This window comes from Phragmites australis, chromosome 23, assembly GCF_958298935.1.
Source record: "Phragmites australis chromosome 23, lpPhrAust1.1, whole genome shotgun sequence".
Taxonomy (NCBI): Eukaryota; Viridiplantae; Streptophyta; class Magnoliopsida; order Poales; family Poaceae; genus Phragmites; species Phragmites australis.
Window position 1 is genome coordinate 10,112,683 of NC_084943.1, and position 22,982 is coordinate 10,135,664.

At 47.6% G+C, this 22,982-nt stretch overlaps 1 protein-coding gene across 1 annotated transcript in view; it reads right to left on the reverse strand.

Annotated features, from left to right (window-relative positions):
* Nucleotides 1-686: 686 nt before the first annotated feature.
* LOC133905972 (maturase K-like) overlaps nt 687-22,982 on the reverse strand; it is a 73,907-nt gene continuing 51,611 nt past the window's right edge. The window contains exon 2 of the mRNA XM_062347792.1: nt 687-769. Coding sequence (XP_062203776.1) covers nt 687-769 — 83 coding nt within the window. The remainder of the gene's footprint in view (nt 770-22,982) is intronic.

The following is a 22,982-nucleotide window of genomic DNA, read 5'->3' on the forward strand; positions in this document are numbered from 1 at the left end:
ATAACCCACCCGAACAACCAAAGTAGAAAGGCCTCCAAATGCCTGGAGACCGCATATGCGTTGGCATGGAGGTGCATGTACGCTGGCTGCAAATATGACTTGTGTCAAAAACGATCATTACTACATACTAGAATAGTAAATGATAGGTTGTATTGTACCAAACCTGAAACTGTAGGATCCACTTCTTCATTGGCCCTCGTGCATTGGACAAGAACTCAGGCACGTAGGGGGTGCGTCTGCCTTCCGCTCCACCGGGCCAAAGCGCTAATGCATGACGTTGATCCAGTCAGCATCCATATCGATGACCCCAACCGCAGCTCCCGCGCAAGGTAGGCCTAAGAGGTAGGCTACGCCCTGCAACGTCGTGGTCATCTCACCGCACTGGAGATGGAACGTATGTGTCTCCGTCCTCCATCGGTTGACCAGGGTTGCTATCAGCGATCGGTCAAAGTAGAAACGACGCGCCGCTGCCTCGGGGTTCTCCATCGATCGGGCCTCAACCAACCAGCAAAGCGGTAGGAGTCCCGCTGCTGCCAACCTAAAAGTATTGCAGTATATCAATAATATGGAATTACATCAGTGATATGACAATTTCATATGAAATTATCGAAGTACCTGTGCTTCCATCGCTCGTCTATCGTAAGCAGCTCTCCAGGGCCCCGTGGTCGAAACACTCCTAGCTCCGTCTAGTGCTCGGCGGACAAGAAGCTGCGATGCTTCTTGTCCACTGCAGGGTCTAGAAGCTCAGGGGTCACAGGGTCCGCCATATCTGCATTTGAAAGACATGAACATTAATGCATTGTTAGATATAGACAGTAACAATATACTTTGAATGCAAATTCACTACATCACTATATGCAACATTAACACATTGCGACAGTTACCTACAAATGAAGGTTCAAATGGTACAGATCGAGCACAACGCACCATAAAACTCACCTAGACAACAGGTGCATCACCAGATGTATTTTTGGGACAATACTTCTATGTGTGACCTGTTTCATTACACTGACTGTATCGCTTGACCCTAGGGCCAGCCTCGGATTCATCCATATCGTTGCGAATCCGACGAGTTTGTCTTCGGCCAGGTGCGTTCTTCATCTTTTCTAAATAAGGCACATATATTCTTACAGGCCCTAGATTACTTGTAAAAGTATCAACAATGCTATAACCATACAACTCAGGATTCTAGGTGTTCAGTATTTGATCTTTCATAAAATACTTTGAAACATATTGCCTGGGAAGCATATGGTGCTTCGCACATGCAGCTATGACGTGTGTACAAGGTTTGTGGAGTAATTGTGGCTTCTGGCAACTACAGATGCATGTCCCACTCCTTAGCATATACTCTTGCTCACGTCTTCCCCCCCTCTCCGACCCTTATCCCGACACAGGACACTGAACCAGTGCTCCGCAGTCCCCTCTTGATTTGCGCGATGCATGTGGGCCTTCTTATTGGCCTTCTCCATGTACTCACATAGCATCCGTCTGTAAAGCATACGATTGTCCTCCATTATATTCTTAACAGCTGCATACCGATCATAAAATACTTACAAGTCCCATGCAAAATGCCTTCTACAATTCCAACTAGTGGTAGGGACCTCAAGGGCGGTAAGGCGCCGGTCAAGGACGGGCAGGCCCTAGTCGCTCTCTGAGGGGGCGGTTAGGCCTCCCGCCCTCTCAGGGGTGGTTAGCTGCCCTAACCGCCCTCTCAGAGGGCTGAAGTCCTCTCAAGAGGCTGCAGGTGCATAATTTTACAATTTTTCCTATAGAGAATCTATTTATTTAAATTTTTAATAAAAAAATATAAAAATAAAAAAACTCCCCAGCAGCCTTCATCTGGCGAAGGCTCGTCCGGCCTTCGGGTGGCCCATCCGGTCTTCCGTGCGCTGAACCAGCAACCTTCGGCTGGTGAAGGTCCATCCGGCCTTCGATGGGTCGAGCAGCGGGCTTCAGCTGGTGAAGGCCCGGCCAGGTTCTGGATGGCCAGTCCAGCCTTCGGCTTGTGAAGCCCGTCCGATCTTCGGCTAGTAAGGTCCAGCCGGCCTACAGCTGGCAGAGCAGCCCATGAGGTAAGCCCACGCACCCCTTCCCTCTGGCTAATTTGTGCTAAATCAGCAAAAAGATAGTGCGCTGGCTAGAGGTGAGGCGCGCTGTCCTGCCGCTGGACCAGAGGTCGTTTGTGTTTTGATAGGAACCTTTGACTGTAGTTTCAAAAGATGGCACGCGTTTCTACGTGTATCAGGGTACGTAGCAATTTCCTGACTTGGTAAAGCCAGATCCCCATAGTGCTGTGCTTTTGCAGTGATCGGTGTGCATGCTTCCATGCTTGCTGTACGTACTGAGATAGGATTGCATGCGTGCGTGGCGTTGCTGGTTTCGGTGCCTTGTTGGACTTGGCATTTATGCACGCCAAGGCATTTATGTGTGCATAGCGCCATGCGAAGAAGCCGGTTTTTTAATGTGATTGCATGGCCTCGCCCAACTTTTCAGCGGCGGGTCCGAGCGCGTATTGCTTGAGCGTGCCGACGTGATTACGTTTCATATGTGCATCGGTTCGTCAACCATATGCGCCGGTGTACTTATTTTTCTGGATATGCAGTAAAGGTTTTTTAACCTTTTCAAAAGCATTTCAAAAGACTCTTCGCTTCAGAGAGTTCATTACAAAAATTTAGATTATCACCCTTAGCATGAAGACCTTTCGCATGAATGAATCTATTCTTATATGCTGACATGTTTCATCTATATCGAAGTATTTTATCTTTAAACGTGTGCTTCGTGTTTAGCCATGGCTAGAACATCGAAGCGTCTGTTTTTCACGCGCTTATTGTTGTGGGAAAATAAACCAGCTTGAGAATAATGATTGAAAATTACTATCTAGGTCCCTCCGGAGTCTTGATCTCCGGACCCTCAGCTAAAGGCTCGACCTTCGAAGGCATCGGGCTCCTTCGTGCCACCTCTTCGTACCGGCGAATCCTTCCCACGACTCGGAACTACGCCTGGCCCCTCCAAAGCCTTCGGGCTCCGAACTCTCAGCAGCAGGCCTAAACCCCGGAGGTTGTGGACACCTTCGGGCCACCCCACCGGCGCCTAGGTGGCTTTCTAAATCCTAAGATACAGCAGGCCTCCGAAGACAATATCATGGGGAAAATGTCTTCCCCTACCACCGACCCGATGTGAAATGACGGGTGATCAATGCTGGTGCAAGTGGTGCTATCCTGACACCCCAATGCATTTAAGGCTGTCCTGACACCCCTGACGGTACGACAATGTTGGGGATTATTGTTAAGGACTCCCGACAGCCCCTTGGCTTAACCAGCCCGGCTTCCAAAGCCTCAGCCTCCCGAAGGCTCAACCTCCCATAGCCTAGCCTCCTGAAGCCCCCCCCCCCCAAAACCTCAGTCTCCCGAAGCCTTGGTCCTCCCGGAGCCATACCTCCCGAGGACCCTATCTCCAGCAACTCGGGTGGCTTCCCGGAGGCTACAGGGTGAGTCATCATGCCTCAGGAAAGATCTACCAAAAGGGGAGCACTGGTCATACTTTGCCTGCAAGGAAGTGACCGGCATTAAACGCCTAAGCTGGTGGACGCCGCTCTGACACCCTGGTGTAATGGAGGCTATCTTGACACCCCTGAGAATGCGACGCTGAGCCACAGTTGGTGACCAGCACACCCTCAGGGTGCAGGCACCGCGATGGTTAATACGGTAAATATTTATCTCCCATGTAAGGTAGAAAGTAGTTATCCAGGATAAGGTCCAGTAATTTGGTCAGATCCCAGATATTTGTACATTGTGATAACTTATACACCAAGCTATGCACGGTCCTATAAGTAGGAGCCATGGTCGCCTAGGCTAGAGGGGGCTAGACGGCAGAAAGATAAAGAGGTGAAAAAACACCAAGTCACACTGTGATACTCCCCCAGATTGATCCATTTTTTCTACCATCAATACATTCGTGATGTTCCTTCCTCTTAAACTTTGTCTCCAAGCTTGAGTCTCCTCCTTAGAAGAAACTCTCACCGTACTTGCTGGGGAAAGACGAACTCTTGCTCCAACAGCGCACCGTCCGTGGGGATTCGAACACAGAAGTTTTAAGAGAGGTAGGAAACCACGAGAAAAACCACCAAAGTACTAGCCAAAACCGCCACACCCACCGTTGCAAGCATGAAACCATATGCATGGCTATCTCAGCCATGCACACCATATACATGCTACAGCTCCGCTACCATGTGGGATGGTGTTCCTCCGACTTTGGCCAACCCAAAACCTTGGGTCGGTCCAGGAACTCTAGATGGCGCGGAGGCCTTCCAGCCTCTGCACAACGAAGACCTTGCTGCCTCAGGAGAGGACACGGCTGTAGCCATAGCCAAGCAGGCCACCTTCCAGTAGTTCTGGGCGGTCGAACCTAGGAGTGTTCCTGCCTAGGCTTGGTCCCAAAGTATCCCCTTCAACAACACTTGGGATACCCCGGGTGAGCCAACATCTTCGGAAAGTCTGTCCACACAGCGTCCTCCTTGGGCCCCTCAGGCGAAAGAGGGTTCCAAGGAGACACAGGGCTCTAGGGTGTGCAGACCCTGCCAGTGCCTCCAACGCTGCCCTTGCAACGCCAAACGCACGCAGGGAACCCCAAGCCCACCTGGTCCGAGGAGGCGTAGTCAAAACCACTCCGGCTACAAAGCTGGTTCACCGGACAGGCTCGACGGTCTCCCAAAGGGGAAGGAGACCCTGGGGCAACCACAGGCTCCGGGACACACCGCCTTCGGCATTGACCCCAATGATAACTCCAAGCTTCAGTGCCCTCAGAGGCATACAGGTGCATCCTGCACGGACCAGGGCATGGCCACAACACTAACGACTGCCCCACCCTTATGACCTTCCAGGAGGAATACCTCAGAAGACAAGTAGGATACCTGGCCATAGATGGAGCCGGCGAAGAACGACGCAAGGTTCGGAGGCCTGGGGCAAACTCCTGGGCAAATCCCTGGCCCCTCAACCTTGCACCGTCACTACCAACCCTACAACCAATGGTATTTTATCCCAGCAATGAGAACTGAGACGGGGACATGCCGTCGCCTGGCTCCGGACGGATTACCTCCGGAGCCGAGCAACAGCTAAGGGCTGAGGGGGTGAAGCACCACCTCTCCCGGCCTAGCCACATGCTTCAAGGCCTACAAGCCTCACAATATAGGCCTTATTCCTACAAAGGTACGCCCACTATTAACTATCGGTAGTTACCTAGTGATCTATCTTTCATACAGCAAGGTTAGAGTATGTTGAAAGCCTCCAACCTTACTGCTAGAAGTCTTTTGCAATAGATAGCCACTAGGTAGAAGAAGTAGAACTTAAGATATATCCTCATTTAGCATGAATAGTTATATAACCTAGCTATGTTTTATACTACAATTAGCTTCTTATTGACAACACTAGACTACAAAACTTAGCTAGTATAACCATGCAAAATCCCTACACTCTTGCAGATGTATCGTGCTAAGGTTGCCTAGGGGGTGGGTCTGCCGAGGTTTCCTGGAAGCCATTGTGCAGCCTCGGAAGTGTAGTTGCCACGTATCAATAGATTTTCTTGATAGACTGTGTTGCGGCGCCACCCGTGGGACATCTTCGAGTGGCGTGATAAGCCTACGTACCGCGGGCGTAGCATGCCTAGGTTACCTAGAAGGCAAGACTATCTTGATTTCCTGGAAGGCATTGCGTAGTCTCGGTAGATAGTGAGGCTCACACACCGCGGGTGCCGTTTATGCCTAGGTCTCCTGGAAGGCAGATTATGCCCAAGGTGCCCTAAAAGGCATTGCATAGCCTCGGGTATCGAAGCCATGCCCCAGGGGATGTCCTTGGTGGCAGAGATGTGGTGCTCTGAGGAATGCTGTCGCAAGTAATCCTCGTTGCACGACATGCCTACACACCACGGGCATAGCCTACCCAGGTCACCTGGAAGGCAAGACTGCCTAGGTTTCTTGGAAGGTACTATGTAGCCTCGATAGTGCGTAGATACCGGTTATTAAGGGACTTCCTTGGTAATGTAGTTGTGGCGCCCAGGAGGGATTTCTTCGGAGGTGTGACAGGGCCACGCTCTAGTAAGCATTGCTTGCCTAAATCCAAGGTCACCTGAAAAGGTTTCCCGAAGGGTAGGCTTTGCCCTGGTAGGTAGTGTAACCCACACATCGCGGGCGTAGCATTCCTAGGTCACCTGGAAGGTAAGACTGCCTAGGTTTTCTGGAAGGTATTGTGTATCCTTGATAGTGTGTGGATGCCGCATATTAGGGGATGGTCCTGATGTGAGGATGCAGTGCTCTGAGGAATGCTGTCGCAAAGAATCCTCGTTGCTTGATATGCTTATATACCATGGGTGCAACATGCTTAGGTCACCGCTAAGACATCAAGCCTAGGTTTCCTGAAAGGTATTGCATAGCTTCGGTCATATAAATGCCACGCGCTAGGGCACATTCTTGGTGGACAATGTTGTGGTGCACCCCAGGCGTTTCCTCGGGAGCAAGGCAACCCAACACACCACGGGCGTAGCATGCCTAGGTCACTTGGAAGGCAAGACTGCATAGGTTTCCTGGAAGGTGTTGGGTAGCTCCGATAGTGTGTAGGGCCTTCGGCATTTATAAATGCCACGGAGTCTTACAAAAACCTCCGGCAAAAACAAAGAGTCTTACAAAAACCTCTGACAAAAACGGAGAGTCTTACAAAACCTTCGACAAAAACGGAGAGTCTTACAAAAACCTCCGGAAAAAATAGAGAACCTTACAAAACCTCAGGCAAAAACGGAGAACCTTACAAAACCCCCGGCAAAAACAGAGAACCTTACAAAACCTCCGACAAAATCGGAGAACCTTACAAAACCTCCGACAAAAATGGAGAACCTTGCAAAACCTTCGACAAAAATGGAGAACCTTACAAAACCTCCAACAAAAAGGGAGAATCTTACACAACCTCCGGCAAAATCGAAGAGCTTTACCAAACCTCTGCACAACAGAGAGTTTTACCAAACCTCTGCCAAAACGAAGAGACTTCCGAAAACCTCGGCACAACGGAGAGTTTTACCAAACCTCCGCCACAACGGAGAACTTTACCAAACCTCTGCACAACAGAGAATTTTACCAAACCTCCGCCAAAACGGGGAGACTTCCGAAAACCTCTGCACAACGGAGAGTATTACAAAACCTCCACCACAACGGAGAGCTTTACCAAACCTCCACCAAAATGGAGATACTTCGAAAAACCTTCGCACAACGGAGAGTTTACCAAATGGGGATGTTTTCAGAAAACTCCACTGGGCGGAAAGGTTCTAAAAGGACCTGACGGGAAGAGTACCCCGACATCTTGAAGGAAAATGCCTCCGTGTTGAAGGGGTACGAAACCCGCTAGCCTCCAAAAGGCACAGCAAACAGATCAAAGGGGTATAAAAAGCCCCATGCCTACAGGGAAAGGTATGACCCGCATGACTCAAACACGTATGGTAAAGGTAATATCATTACCCTACCATCTCGTTTAAGGACACATTTCGTACGTCATTTTGTGAAAATTATATTAACATTTAATAAAAGCCCACACTGCGTGGCACAAGAAATATAGTGGAACCCTCGACTACCCATTGCAGAGGCCGCAAATTCATTGCAGCGTTTAAGGGCCGAGGGGGTCGCGGACCACCTCTCCCGCCTGGACCTCGGCTTCACTTCTGACAGGCCGTTGCCAGGCTCCGGACAGGGTACCTCTGAAGCCAAGCAGCGGCTAAGGGTCGTGGGGGTCATGGATCACCTCCCCCGTCTCACCCTCGGCTTTGCCTCCGACACGCCGTCGCTAGGCTCCGGATGGAGTACCTTTGGAGACCTGTGCCGACTAAGGGCCGAGGGGGTCGCGGACCACTTCTCCCATCTGGCCCTCAGCTTTGCCTTTGACACACCATTCCTAGGCTCTAGACGGAGTACCTCCGGAGCCAGGCAACAGCTAAGGGCCGAGGGGGTCCTGGACTACTTCCCCACCTAGCCCTCGGCTTCACCTCCGACACACCGTCGCCAGGCTCCGGACGAAGTATCTCCGGAGCCGGGTAGCAGCTAAGGGCCGAGGGGGTCGCAGACCACTTCCCCCGCCTAGCCCTTGGCTTCGCCTCCGACACGCCGTTGCTAGGCTCCAAATGGAGTACCTTCGGAGCTGGGCAGCAGCTAAGGGCCGAGGGGGTGGCGGACCACTTCCCCCGCCTGGCCCTCGGCTTCACCTCCGACACACCGTCGCTAGACTCTAGATGGAATACCTCTGAAGCTGGGCAGCGGCTAAGGGTGAAGGGGTCGATCTCCTACCTGGCCCTCGGCTTCGCCTCCAACAGGCTGTTACCAGGCTCCGGATAAAGTACCTCCGGAGCCAAGCAGCGGCTAAGGGGCGAGGGGGTCGCAGACCACCTCTCCCGCCTAGCCCTCGGCTTCGCCTCTGACATGTCACCACCAGGCTCTGGATAGAGTACCTCTGAAGTCGGGCAACGGCTAAGGGCTGAGTGGGTCACGGACCACCTCTCCCGCCTAGCCCTTAGCTTTGCCTCCGACAAGTCGTCACTAGGCTCCGAACGGAGTACCTCCGGAGCCGGGCAGCAGCTAAGGGCCAAGGGGGTCGCCAGAGCCCCAAGGCCACCTCTGTCCTAGAAGAAAACGAAGACGGTTACAATCGATGCAAGGTCTCGATACCCCGGGTCATCCAAAAAACCAGCCACAAAGAGGGTGAGGAAGTACGGTACGAAGGCACGAAGGCACACATACATGCAGTCACCTGTTTGAAGGATCCCCTAGCACTCCGATACAAAAAGAGACATGACCGTCCCCGAAGGTCCATATTATATTATTAAACAACTAGTACATCCGGAGGGTACATACAAAGAACGATAGTACAAAGATTGTTGCGAAGTAGATAAACCCCGACAGAGCAAACCTAGGGGAGAAAGAGTACAAGGTGACTAGGTCAAGCCATGGGCCCACAACAAGGCCATAGTCGATCGGGAGACATGAATGTCTCGCAACTTCACCAAGAGCTCCCTCCAGAAGACCGCCTTCACCTCCTACGGGTCCCAGCGGGACCACGCATGGGGCAGCATATGCGCCTCATCTGTGTTCTGCCGCTGCAAAGGCCGATACAGTAGCCAACTCCTGAGCTATCGGAGGACAAAGAAGAATCTGAGGAGGTGGCCAGTTGGTCCTTCTCTCTCGCCTTACCAGCCTCCTCTTCGCCATCAAAGTCACCGTTGTCTCCGCAGACGCCTACTTGTCCTCATTGCTCTCCCCCCGCAAGAGATCCTAGTCGGTCTCCTCATCATCGTCGAAGATATTGATGATCCCGACGGGTGTGGCCTCCCGAGCCAAGGGTCGTGTTGAAGCGGTAGGCAGCCCCCTCCCCTACAGATATGGAAGCAGCATGGCCACCAGCGTCTCTGACGATGACCGAAACAGTCTGGTTCCCGAAGAAGCCATTGAGATCATTGACATCTCCGAAGAGGATAAGGAGGAAGATGACACCATACTCAAGTCAAGTTGTAGGGCTATGGAGAATCTAGCTGGGTGACCCCAACTTTATACCCAGGCTAAGTAACCACGTAAGCTTGGGAGATGAAGCAGAATCGATGCAGCGGTATCCCCCATTGAATGCCTGAGGGGACCATGGCCATACCTCGGTCATTCCACCAAACACGTGGCAGCGTTCCACGAAGAACGCCTTGTTTTCTTGCACGGACGTCCCGTCACATTAATAACCAAGATTCCTTTTGGCGCGTGATAGGGGCATGGGCACAAGACCCTAAACGACCCCTCGTATTGTCCAGTCAAAATGCGGCAGTGGCACGTCTCATCCTGCCAGGCAAACGCGTGGGGTCTCCCGATCCTACACGTAATCTCTACTCTGGCGACCTCAAAAGGCAAGAAGAACCATTACCGACAAAATCCGGAGAGCCTGTATCGGCCTCTGCATGGACCCCAGAGTGCAGCACCTTCATCGACACCCCAAAGGTCTGGGGTCCCAAGACTGCGCATGCCAGCTCCAACAGGCTCTGGAGCATATTGCCACCGCCAGTAAACCATCAGCCTTGAGCCTCACCATTGACGCCCACGGTTCTCGACAAAAGAACTTCTTCAGGATAGAGAATTGCCATCGGGCATCCTTGACACTATACCAGGCTAGAGTTAGTTTTCCTCTATATCCTCTCCCCCCTCTGAAACATCGAGGCCCGAGAATGAGGGGGTACTATTGGGGGAAAATTAACCAGCCTGAGGATAATGGTTGAAAATTACTACCCTCAGCTAAAGGCTCAACCGCCGAAGGCATCGGGCTCCTTCGTACCACCTCTTCATACCCGCGAAGCCTTCCCACAACTCGGAACTACACCTGGCCCCTCCGAAGCCTTCGGCCTCCGAACTCTCAGTAGCAGGCCTAAGCCCCAAAGGTTGTGGACCCCTTCGGGCCACCCTATCGGCGCCCGAGCTGCTTTTCAAAGCCTAAGATACAGCAGGCCTCCGAAGACAATATCAGGGGGAAAATGTCTCCCCCTGTCACTGACCTGATGTGAAGTGCCGGGCGATCAATGCCGGTGCAAGTGGTGCTATCCTGACACCCCAGTGCATTTAAGGCTTCTTTGACACCCCTGATAGTATGGTGCTGTTGGGGGTCGTTATCAAGGACCCTCAATGGCCCCTTAGCTTAACCAGCCCGGCCTCCCAAAGCTATGGCCTCCCGAAGGCTCAGCCTCCCAAAGCCCAGCCTCCCGAAGCCCGACCTCCCAAAACCTCGGTCTCCCGAAGCCTCGATCCTCATGGAGCCATGCCTCCTGAGGCCCCCGTCTCCAGCTGCTCGGGCCGGCTTCCCAGAGGCTACAAGGTGAGTCATCAGGCCTCAGGAGCGATCTGCCAAAAGGAGAGCACCGGTCATACTTTGCATGCAAGGAAGTGACCAATATTAAACACCTAGGCTGGTGGACGCCGTTCTAACACCTCGGCATAATGGAGGCTATCCTGACACCCCGGACAGTGCGGCGTCGAGCCACAGTTGGCAACCGGCACACCCCCCAAGGGTGCAGGCACCGCGATGGTTAGTATGGTAGATATTTATCTCCCATGTAGGGTAGAAAGTAGTTATTCGATCAGATCCCAGATATTTGTACATTGTGATAACTTGTACACCAAGCTACACACGACCCTATAAATAGGAGCCATCGACTTCTAGGCTAGAGGGCGCTAGATGGCAGAAAGACACAGAGGTGCGAAAACACCAAGTCAAGCTGTGATACTCACCCAGATCGATCCATTTTTTCTACAATCAAACATTTGTGGTGTTCCTTCCTCTTAAACTTTGTCTCCAAGCTTGAGTTTCCTCCTTAGAAGAAACTCTATACTAACCCTTCACTCGAGGAACTTCATTCCTTGATTGCAGGTTTTGGCCCTTCGTACAGGGTTCTTACCCTTCACCTTAAAGTTTTAATTCTTCGGTATGACGAAGCATCAATCCTTCATGTGTGTTTTATTTTTTATATGGTGACAAATATGCTTCCATACATCGCATTTTCATGCTGCAATGTTTATTTTTTGTGCATTTGCATAAATGCATACTTCGCGCATATATATGCTTCGCATGCGTGAATATCTTCATTACTCATTTGCAATGAGCGCATACTTTTCATATATGTGCATAGCATCATCACTCGAGAATACATACGCTTCGCACGTTTTGCATTGCATAAGTACATCGAGATATTTATTCTCTGCGTATGTTTACATTTTTGATAGCTCGCATTGAAGCGTTTGTCCTTCGTACAATTAGCGAAGTACTTGTTTTCTTTATGCTTACATTACTCATGTACATCGAAGCAACTTTTCTTACCCTTTGCACGTGCGAAGCAAATGTTCTTCACGTGCTGGCATTATATATGCATCAAACTATTTAACCTTTGCTTATATGTCGAAGCATTTATTTTTTGAGTGTTTGCGTTACATTTGCATCGGAGCATCAGTTTTTTTGCATATGCAGGTTCTTAGCCTTCGCTTGAGAATTCGTTCCTCATATGCAGGTCTTTATCCCATGTATAAGGGAGTTTTCATGCTTCAGTACAGCGAAGCATCTACTCTTCCTATGTGTTTAATTTTTCATATGACGAAGAGTATCTCCACGAGTACCCAAGTACCTGCTCCTGAAATGCATGCCGAAGCGTCCCAATTCTACATACAAAAACTGCTTCATTATTTTTCACGTATGTTTGTTATTCATATGCTCGCATAACATATGCATCGAAGCACTTGTTCTTTGCACAAGCGCCAAAGTATTATCTGTGCTTGCATTATGTATATGCAGCGAACCACGTATTCTTTACATATGCAGGAATCTTACCCTCTGCATGAAGGAGAATTTATTCATCATGCATAGGTTTTAGCCTTTGCATGAGAAAGCTCTTATTGCACATATATACATGAATTGCTAATCTTCGCATGATATGGCTTATCCCTCATATACCAAAGGTTTTATCCTTTGTTGCTACATTTATTATTATGCTAAAGCATTTATTCTTCGATTGTACTTTTTGTGCATCTATTTAACACATGCACAAAAGACGGGGGCTAAGAGTGCCTGCTCCCATACCCAAGGCAAAAGAGACCTTTGGGAAGAAACAACCGAAATGTTGCTTGACCTTAAAACAAAGGCAGTGCACCTCTCGACTTAAAACAAAAGACGGGGGCTAAGAGTGTCTGCCCCCACACTGAAGGCAAAACAGACATTCGGGAAGAAAAAGTCGAAGTGTTGCTTGACTTTAAAACAAAGGCAGCTGTAACACCCGGTTTCAAAGGAACAAAACCGGGCACCACACATGTATACCAGGATCAAGTTTCATACATTTGTTACATCATTAGTGTATCATCACAGTGTCATTAATACGATAATGTATTTAACTTATTACAAAAGGACTCGAGGGTCTAAAAGAAAATACAGTGGAACTAAAGATCTTCAGTGCCTGTGGGGCTTCCATCTTCCATTGGTGTCAACCGGGGGCACTCCAGCCTAGAACAACAACTCGAAGTCAAAGTCGTCTTCATGAAAGGTTGCAGCTTCATTAATGGCTTCTAAACAGAAGTAGAATGCAAGAGAAGGGACAAAAAGTGTGAGTACAAAAATGTACTCCGCAAGTGAAGGTAAAAATATGCTATGGGGCTTAAGTCAAGGAAAGGATAGACACGGTTAACTACACTAAGCAAACTTTAACCTAATGACTCCAACAATAGGCATCCTATTTACTAAGTGTGAAGACACCACTATAACAAAAGGGTTGACTCATCAGATTCCATTTGACTACCAAGACTCACTAGGTAATTCCATTACCCGGCTACCCAACCAACCATACCAAACCTTGATCCCATCTAATCCTGAAGAAGTGCAAGTCCACACTTGTCTGTGAGCACGGCTGATCGACCAGATTGATACTGTGCAGAGTTTGAATAGCTTTCCTGACGAGTCGTGATTCTCGTGGTTCTTCACACTTCCGGGTGTGGAGTCGGGGTCTCACTACAAGGCTCCCGCTAACTTGCAGGCACCCACTGAGGTTTCACCGCTAACAGATGATTACATCATTGCAGAAATGAAGGTGATATGCCCTGGAGGCAATGATAAAGATGATTATATCACATGTGTATGTTAATGTACTTTTAAATAATATGTTATTCCAAGAATGATTACCTTTTACATTTATTGGCAAGTATGTGACTTGTTCACGAAACTCTTTGTTTATATCATGATGTTATTCTTAGTTGATCCCTCGTCGCATATCATTGTGATGATACGTAAGACCAGCACATGTATTGATTGATGATCACGTTTTATGGATCATAGGTATAGAGATACCAAGTCAATAATATGGACATTTATGTCAGAGAACATGATGTTGGATAGACCAACCTTCGTATATGGGTTTTGATTGGATTGTGATCCATGAGAAGTTAGAGTCCTAAATGGCTTTCAACGTTTCTGCCCAGTACCTGTGGATACCGAGAGGCACTGTTGCTATTACGACGCTGATCTTCTCGTTCAATTGATCATGACGTGTTCAGGATTGGTCGCCGGCCATGATGAACTGGTCGACATATTTGCTCGTCTGATCACGGACCACAACACGACCACTCAGATCTGGTCGGACACCACGACATGATCACTCGGATCTTATCGAGGACATGATAGACCTGATCGAGAGCTGGTCGAGGAACTAGTTGAGTACCATGACCACCTGTTAGAGTTGGTCGGGGAGCGTGACCACCTGCGTGGGGCTAGTCATGGATCTGATCGAGAAGCTGCTCGAGGAGTTTGACGCGCACGACATTGGATTGGTCTACTCCAACTCTTCTGCTGCACTGCGCGTCGAGTGGTAACAATCTATTATCTCCTACTAGCATGGTTTCCTGAGTGAATGCGGTAGAAAAATTTTGTTTTAGGCTAGCGTAACATGCCCGTTACCCAACAGTGGTATCAAAGCCATCTTGCATAGTTTTTTTATCTAGATCGGTCACGTATATGTGATATGTGGTAGTAATAGATTGGATCTATTAATTAGTGATCGGTTCATGTGATGGATCGCTCGCTGCACAGTTTTGTGTAATTGGGATCGGATGAGGTGCGAGTCGATGGAACCATACGACCAAAAAGATTAGCTCGATCTCCCACCTAGCCATGTGTGCGACTTGCCCCTACTAGCTGGAATCACCATTAGGGCTAATAGCGTGCGCCGCTTAGTGGTCGGGAGAATAGTAGATCGAGATTGTACGTGTTGTCATTGTCATGCGATGATCAATATGATTGATTCAATGAAAATTGAGGCATTGTGAATGACTCAGAATCGGCTTGATATGATCAATCAGATGATACTTTCATAGAGATTTCATAGATAGGATCTATGAATTTCTGAGAGGTTTTGATAAGGACAACCGTACGACACATTCTTCACCGCCACCTAATCATCAAGATATACGTATCAAGTTGTCAATTGGACCAATTACAAGAGCACGTGCAAGGAAAATACATGATCAGGTGAACTTGTTTCTTAATGACCATATCATTAATTTTAAGGAGAATTTTATACTACCCCAATCTTGTAATTTACTTGTGCTTAGGTATTTGGATCAATACGATGCACAAGAGGAAGAAGAGATGCATTGTTTGTTGGCACATAGACAAAGAAGAGCTGAGGGATGCGTGGAAGAAAAAGGTTATCGCAAGGTGTCTAAAGGTCATATGCAGCTAGCTGTACATGGAACTTCCAAAGGCATTGGAGACTTTCCTTTCAAGTTCTACACAGAATCAAGCAAGGAGTAGCAAAATAGGAAAGATTGAAGCCAACTTGGACTCGGTTTATTGCAGCCAAATAGACATCGATTAAAGTACCATAAGTCTCTCATACGAAGTCGGATTAGGCTGTGTAAATACCCTCTGGAAAGCTTATTTGATAACCTTTCCGATGGATCAAACCCATTGCCAAATTCGTATCGAGTGGGTCTCAATCGTCAAAATAATATGTCGGTCTTAGCTTAGGTTTCCTTTTTTATGTTGTAACGAGTCCAATTCGGTTTCCAAATGCCTAGGTAGTACATATAGTAGAGTCCACGAGCCATAGAGGGCAGACCACTTTATGCATAAGATTGAAACATAGCTATTGCTTGTTCTTTCATACCAGCGTTCATGCGAGGACAGCTGAGAGAGAATTAGGCAATCATTGTTTATCATTCTGCAATCCAAGGTCAAGTTGTCGTTCTGCAATCCAAGGTCAAGTTGTCGTTCTGCTGAGAGTTGGGGACTTGGCGATCATCACTCGTGGTCTCACGGCGATCATCTACATGTGTGTGTTGGGTGTATTCCGAAGAGTTGAGGGTTCGTACATTGGTGCGAGTGTTCAGCTAGCGACATCATTTACTTCACATCTTTTATCATTGGCTCTTCCTGAGAAGATCGGGCCACCCCCGTATCATCGTGGTATTAGATTCCAGGGCTACTCGGTGAGAGTTATTTACCCTTAGATAGTTTTGTTTTTCTTTCCTCTACAACAAACAAAAGTCACAAAATTTTGAGACCTTCCTAGCTGCTATTTCTTTGAGGACCAATATATCCTTTGCATACCGTTGAACCTTTTGAGACTAGCAAATTGATTTTCTCAAGGGAGTGCTCTTGTTTTCAGTTGTGCACATCGGTTCTATCAATACAACACTCCTATTTTTGATTTTATCTTGTATTTAGCCGAGTACAAAAAGAAGAAGTAAAGCCAGTACAAGATAAGGAGAAAAAACAGAAGAAAATATTCTAATTAATCACCAGGACAATCATTATTCATAATTACAACATCGATGATTAACTAGAATATCATCCAGGTAGTCCCGATATGTGTTTTGTGCCCAAGATTGGTAGCATCACAGCACAACTTTAGAAAGAGCAAGTAATTAGCATTATATTACAAGTTCTTAAGCACTACCAAGCTATTACAATTTACAGCAAAAGAGATCTAGGAGGATACTAAAACTTGCTCAACTCCTAACCAAAAAAAAACTACATAGCGGAAGTTAAATCTATAAATGACAAAAAGAGGATGGAGCCATATGCCCTTAGACTCCATCAAAAAAGCATGCCAATTGAGTAGGATGCACTACTCATGCTCGCCACCACCCTTGGCAGGCGTGAAGTAGCCGAACACTGCTTTCTCCTCATCTGTAAAACCTGTAGAGTAGCTGAGTACGAAGGTACTCGTAAGACTTAATCCATATAGAGCACATATAAATAGTTTGACTCCAAGGATTATGCATTGAGCTATTAGCAAGAAAAAGATATCAAGGTTATGTACATTAATATGCTTAAGCAACCTAGACATATATGTGAGCAACTAAAATTAACTAACAACAATACCGTTATACCCTGCAATGACCATTTGCACATAAATGTAACTGGAACCATGATGAACATATATGTAACATGAACCATCTTCCCCATGCCAACATATCCAACCACAAACCACAACTCATGACTCTACGATGGTGCACATGTACAGAAGACATACTCATGACTGAGAGCGCGACAGTTTGAACTATTTTTAAACCCTACAGGGAGATATTCCTTTACCCACACGACACAAAGACCATTCGGCTTGCATGACCACTGTGAGGAACCGTCCAAATAGTATTCTAATTAATCATCAGGAGAATCATTATTCATAATCACAACCTCGACGATTAACCAGAATACCATTCTGGTAGTCCCGGCACGTGTTTTGTGCCCAGGATCGGAACACATGCCTTCCAACTCAAATATCACAACACAGTTTAATAGATAGCAAGTAATTAAGCTGTATTACAATACTTAAACGTGCAACTGCTTCTACAATTTACAACAAAAGAGCAACAACAACAACTACGCAGCGGAAGATAAACCTACACAACAAAAGAGTATGGAGCCGTATGCCCTTAGGCTCCATACCAAAAGTGCCGGAGTTCGGAGTAGAAGGTGCTACTCCTGCCCGCCACCCTGATCGGCAGGCACAAAGTAGCCAAACACTGCCTCTTCCTCGCCAACATGTGAACCTGAAACTTAAGGGCAGTACCCTTAGTACGAAGGTACTAGCAAGTCTTACACAGTATGAGTATATATATATTCTCGACTCCCAGGGATCATGCATTTAAAGCTGTAGCAAGGATTAAGACATGTTTAAGTTCATTAAGCGGTAAGCAACCTAGATTCTAGGTGTAAGCAACTGACTTAACCAACCACCCACTCAAACCCTGCCAACCAACTGATCAGAACAGACATATAAACAACAAGTATACAGGAGTAAACCATTACCACCAAACCACCGACCACATACCGACCAAACCACCCAAACCAACCATGCCACAACCCACATCGAAACTCTACGACCAAAACATGGTCGCTCGGTGGAGATAAGCGATAGCAATGCTCATGACCGAGAGCGCGGCAATTCGAACTGATTATACACCCTGCAGGGGGATACTCCTGGACCCACACGACACAGGGACCATACGGCTTGTGCCACCCGCTAAGATGCACACAAGGGGGTACCCGTGACAACCTTTCCCAACCAAGCCCAACCATGTGGATCAACCATAGCTCAGCGCGGCGGTATTAGAACTACTCCCCGAGTAAACTAATACCGCTAAAAGCCCAGACTCAAACCGGACTCACACCGTCTATGACGAGGCCTACATGACCACGTCTGCGAAGGTAATCAGCTCGCCTACCATTATATCAGCATGTGGTGAGTAAGATAAGTGCTAAAGCCGACTACACCGACGGTCGGTGCTTAACCGGTGCAAGAGGTCTACGGTGTCCGGGTTCCCTCCCCGAACTGCCTGAGGACTCCTCGTGAGCAGATGACACCCCTAACACCGCCCACATCTCGTCTCAACTCACCACTCACCAAACCGACTCATCATCAACACAACCACAAGTGTGAACAAGTAATAAGCCCTAGGCTCGCGACAACGGTGGACGCCGTCGTCGACTTCTACCGGAAAGCCTAAGTACCACTAAGCATAGCGAACTATAATTAGACCTCGACGACACCACTAGGCTCCTAGGAACAACACATGACACGTGACCGAAATGGGATAATGCATCAGCATAGGTTCTACCCAACTCGGTACCCGACACATGCAACGTATACATAAGCATAGATAACATATTAGATTTCGAATTGACACGGTGCAATATGATAGATGCTTGCCTTGCTGCCCTGACTGATGCCCGACACTACCCGAGTCACGATCACCACTGCGGGAACCTCTGGGGACAGCCTCGTTCGCCTCGCTCGCCGGGTCGAAGTTCTCTAAAAGAATAACACGTGCAATGTAATGAATATGAATGTTATGAAATGAAGGATGCTCCATAGAATGCGATAACAGTGCAAATCGTCAGGGCATGAGTTCTAAAGCATCGAAGATTTTTCTTAAGTGGGATTACTGTTAAACGTTTGAACACTTCTAGGATTAATTAAGCTTAACCCTATATAGAATTGTAACAACATCTAACATGTGGGTGATTATTTTTGATGAGCAGGGAATCAACTAACAAGATTTACAAAATTGATTTCATCAATTTTGGAGTTACCAACATTTAGTTATGAATTAATGAGGCTTTAAGCACATTACATTAATTAAGGAAAATTCCAGCACATATTTCATGGTCACTAATAATTTTAACATGTAGAGCATGAGCATATAAAGCTAACAAAATTTGCTTCACAAATTTTGGAGCCACATTCCATTTCTTATGCATTTTACAATGTTTCAGCCGATTTATTAGTTAAACAAACATCCAATTTCGCATTTTCCGATTTTTCCGAATACTTAAACACCCTAAAACCTTTTCCTACTCGGGTTTGGCCATCTGTTGTGACTGACAGTGGGGTCGGCATATTTTGACCCGAGTCAAAATTGACTCGCACCCAGAACACAGCGTGCCGGCGGCTCGGGCCGTGCCCGCCGGCGGCGAGCGACGCCATGCCGGTAGCCGGGGAGGGCAGCAACACCACCAGGGGAAGCATGTTGACTTAGTGGGGGCACACGTTGATGCCGGCAATGGCCAGAGCATGGCGAGCGGCAGTGCACAGCGGAACGGGCACGGCGGCCGCTCGGTTTAGACCGCCGGTGGCTAGACGGCGGCGTAAAAAGCCCGGCCAAGCACACCTACGCATTCTACGTGAGCACGTGGACCTAACGGCGTGCTTCCCGGCCGATGAGCTCGACGGTGGCACGGCCGGCGGCGAGAGCTGTGGCGCGGCAGCAGCCGGTCATCGCGGACGCACGTGCCGGTGATGGGACGGAGGGAAAACGGCGCGCGCATAAGGTGTACAAGAGCATGGGGAAGCTCACTGTGTAGCGGGTCGGGCTGGAGAAGCGAGGATGCGGCGGACCGATGGAGGACGGCGGAGCTCGGTTGCCGCCGTTGGGGAAGAAAGCGCGGATGGCTCCAATCCGTGCGGGAAACGGCCGGGGAAGGAGGGGAAATGGCAGAGGAGGGCCTTGGCGTCCTCCCTCGGTGCTCCACCCTGCTCGGGCTCGGCGGGACACGCCGGTGGCGCGCGTTTTTGGCCGGGAGCCACGGCTCTGCTCTGCTCAGCGCTGCGCTGCTCTCTGTGCTCGCTGGTGCCGCACGAGAAGGGAAAGAGAGAGGGAAAGCAGAGGGCAAGTGGAGGGGGATAAGGCCTGGCGCTGATCTTTTGGCCGGCAATTGCGGCTTGGCCACAAACGTCAAGAATAGCTGCTGCCACTTGCTTGCTGAGAGAGCGGGAGAAGGGGGAGCAGAGCTGTGTGCGTGCAAAGGGGATGACGGGTGGGGCCGTGAACAGTGCCGGCAGTGCAATATCCCACTCCTCTGATCTTAAGCCAAAAGGAAGCCTTCCCATTGCCCAAAATTGGTAAAACAAACTTTGTTTGAAACTAAAATTCATAAGGAACCCATTTGAACTTGTTTGACCCAGAATGCTTGAGCCAATTTTGAATAAAAATTGTTCAAAGATGCTATCTTTTCCAACTTGTAATAATTTTTATGCCTTCTAAATATTTCCCAAAAATTTGGAAAAATTCATTTATATTCTTCTCCTGGCATCTACTAATTTCTAAAATTGTCACCAGCCCTATGTTCCATAGAAGTTTTGGGAGATGCTTTACAACGCATTAGTTAAATCTGGTTTAACCAAATTCGGTTTAATCCACATTGCATGTCTATACTGCTCAAAACAAAAACAAATGATGCTAATGACGCCCATTAGCACTTAATTACATGTTTAGAAACTCTGGGCCGTGACAACCACACAGGTCCATACAAGGGGTACTCGTGAAAACCTTTCCCAATAAGTCCCATCCATTTGACACATGCATCGCTCGATGTGGAGGTATCCAAAACTACTCATGGAGCAAACTAGATACCTCTACAAGCCCGCCTGCTCACACCGTCGATGTTCAGGCCTAAATGATCACAGCTACAGAGGTATTCGGCTTACCTTACCATTAGATCAGTATGTGGTGAGTACGGTAAGTGCTAAAGCCAATAGCGGCCAACGGTCGATGCTTAACCAATGCAAAGGGGTCTACGGTATCCGAGCTGCCTCTCCGAACTACCCTAGGAACCTCCTCCGGGGCAGATGATACCCCTAACACCTCCCACATCTCGTCTGATTCTAACATCTTGATGAGGACAACCTTACGACACATTCTTCACAACCACCTAATTATCAGGATATACGCATCGAGTTGCCAACTAGACCAATTACAAGAGCACGTGCCAAGAAAATACAAGATCAGGTTAACATGTTTCTTAATGACAATATAATTAATTTTAAGGAGAATTTTATACTACCCCATCTTGTAATTTACTTGTGCTTAGGTATTTGGATTAATACGACGCACAAGAAGAAGAAGAGCTGCATTGTTTGTTGGCACATAGACAAAGAAGAGCTGAGGGATGCGTGGGCGAAAAAGGTTATCACAAGGTGTCTAAAGGTCACATGCAGCTATAAATGGACTTTCCAAAGGCATTGGAGACTATCCTTTCAAGTTCTACACAGAATCAATCAAGGAGCAGCAAAATAGGAAAGATTGAAGCTGACTTGGACTTGGTTTATTGCAGCCAAACAGACGTCAATTAAAAGTACCATAAGTCTCTCATACGAAGTCGGATTGGGCTGTGTAAATAACCTCTGGAAAGCTTATTTGATAACCTTTCCAATGGATCCAGCCCCTTTACCAAATTTGTATTGAGTTGGTCTCAGCAGTCCTTTTTTTATGTTTTAACGAGTCCAATTCGGTTTCTATAGCCCTAGGTAGTATATATAGTAGAGTTCACGACCCATAGAGGGCAGACCACTTTATGCATAAGATTGAAACATAGCTATTGCTTATTCTTTCATAACAGCATTCATGCGAGGACAGCTAAGAGAGAATTAGGTAACCATTGTTTATCGTTCTGCAATCCAAGGTCAAGTTGTCGTTCTGCTGGGAATTGGGGACTTGGCGATTGTCACTCGTGGTCTCGTGATTATCATCTACAGCTGTGTGTTGGGCGTATTCCGAATAGTTGAGGGTTCGTACAGTGGTGCGAGTGTTCAGCTAGTGACATTGTCTACTTCATATCTTTTATCATGGGCTCTTCATGAGAAGATCGAACCGCCCCCATATCATCGTGGTATCAGTTTCTGGGGATACTCGGTGAGAGCTATTTACCCATAAATTAGTTTTGTTTTTCTGTCCTGTACAACAAACAAAAGCCTCACAAAATTTTGAGACCTTCCTAGCTACTATTTCTTTGAGAACCAATATATCCTTTGCGTACCGTTCAACCTTTTGAAACTAGCAAATTGATTTGCTCAAGGGACTGCTCTTGTTTCAGTTGTGCACATCAGTTCTATCAATACAACACTCCTATTTTGGATTTTATCTTGTATTTAGCCAAGTACAAAAGAAAAGAAATAAACTAGTATAAAATAGAAAAAATAGAAAAAATAGAAGAAAAAAAAGAGGCAAAGAAAAAGGTGCTCGGTTGAATAATCCTCTTGTTTTGGAGTTCTATGTTTCAAGTTATCCGCTCCTGTTTTGCGCACTTTGTTGTTATGAGCAGTCTTGTGCCCTCAGTTTTTTGAGCAATTGCTAGTGTCTCACCTTGAACTATTACAATACAAGCTTGGTTTGGCCATCTTCTTAGCTCATTCCTTGGTTGCAATAGTCCCATTATCATTGTGAGTGTATTGTTGTCCTTGATCATTCACTGTCACGAGTGTACTTTTGCTATCTTTAATTTACTTCAGAACGGTAAGCTTGTCTTGTTTCAGAATAGTGAGTTGCGAGCGTTGAGTGTTCAACTTATATCCACATATATTTTTCACTTGGTATTTGTGAGTTTTTGCCATGTTCGGACAAGAGGAGGATCCGCGTAATCCAGATGTACCAGTTTCATGGTCTGAGTACATTAGGC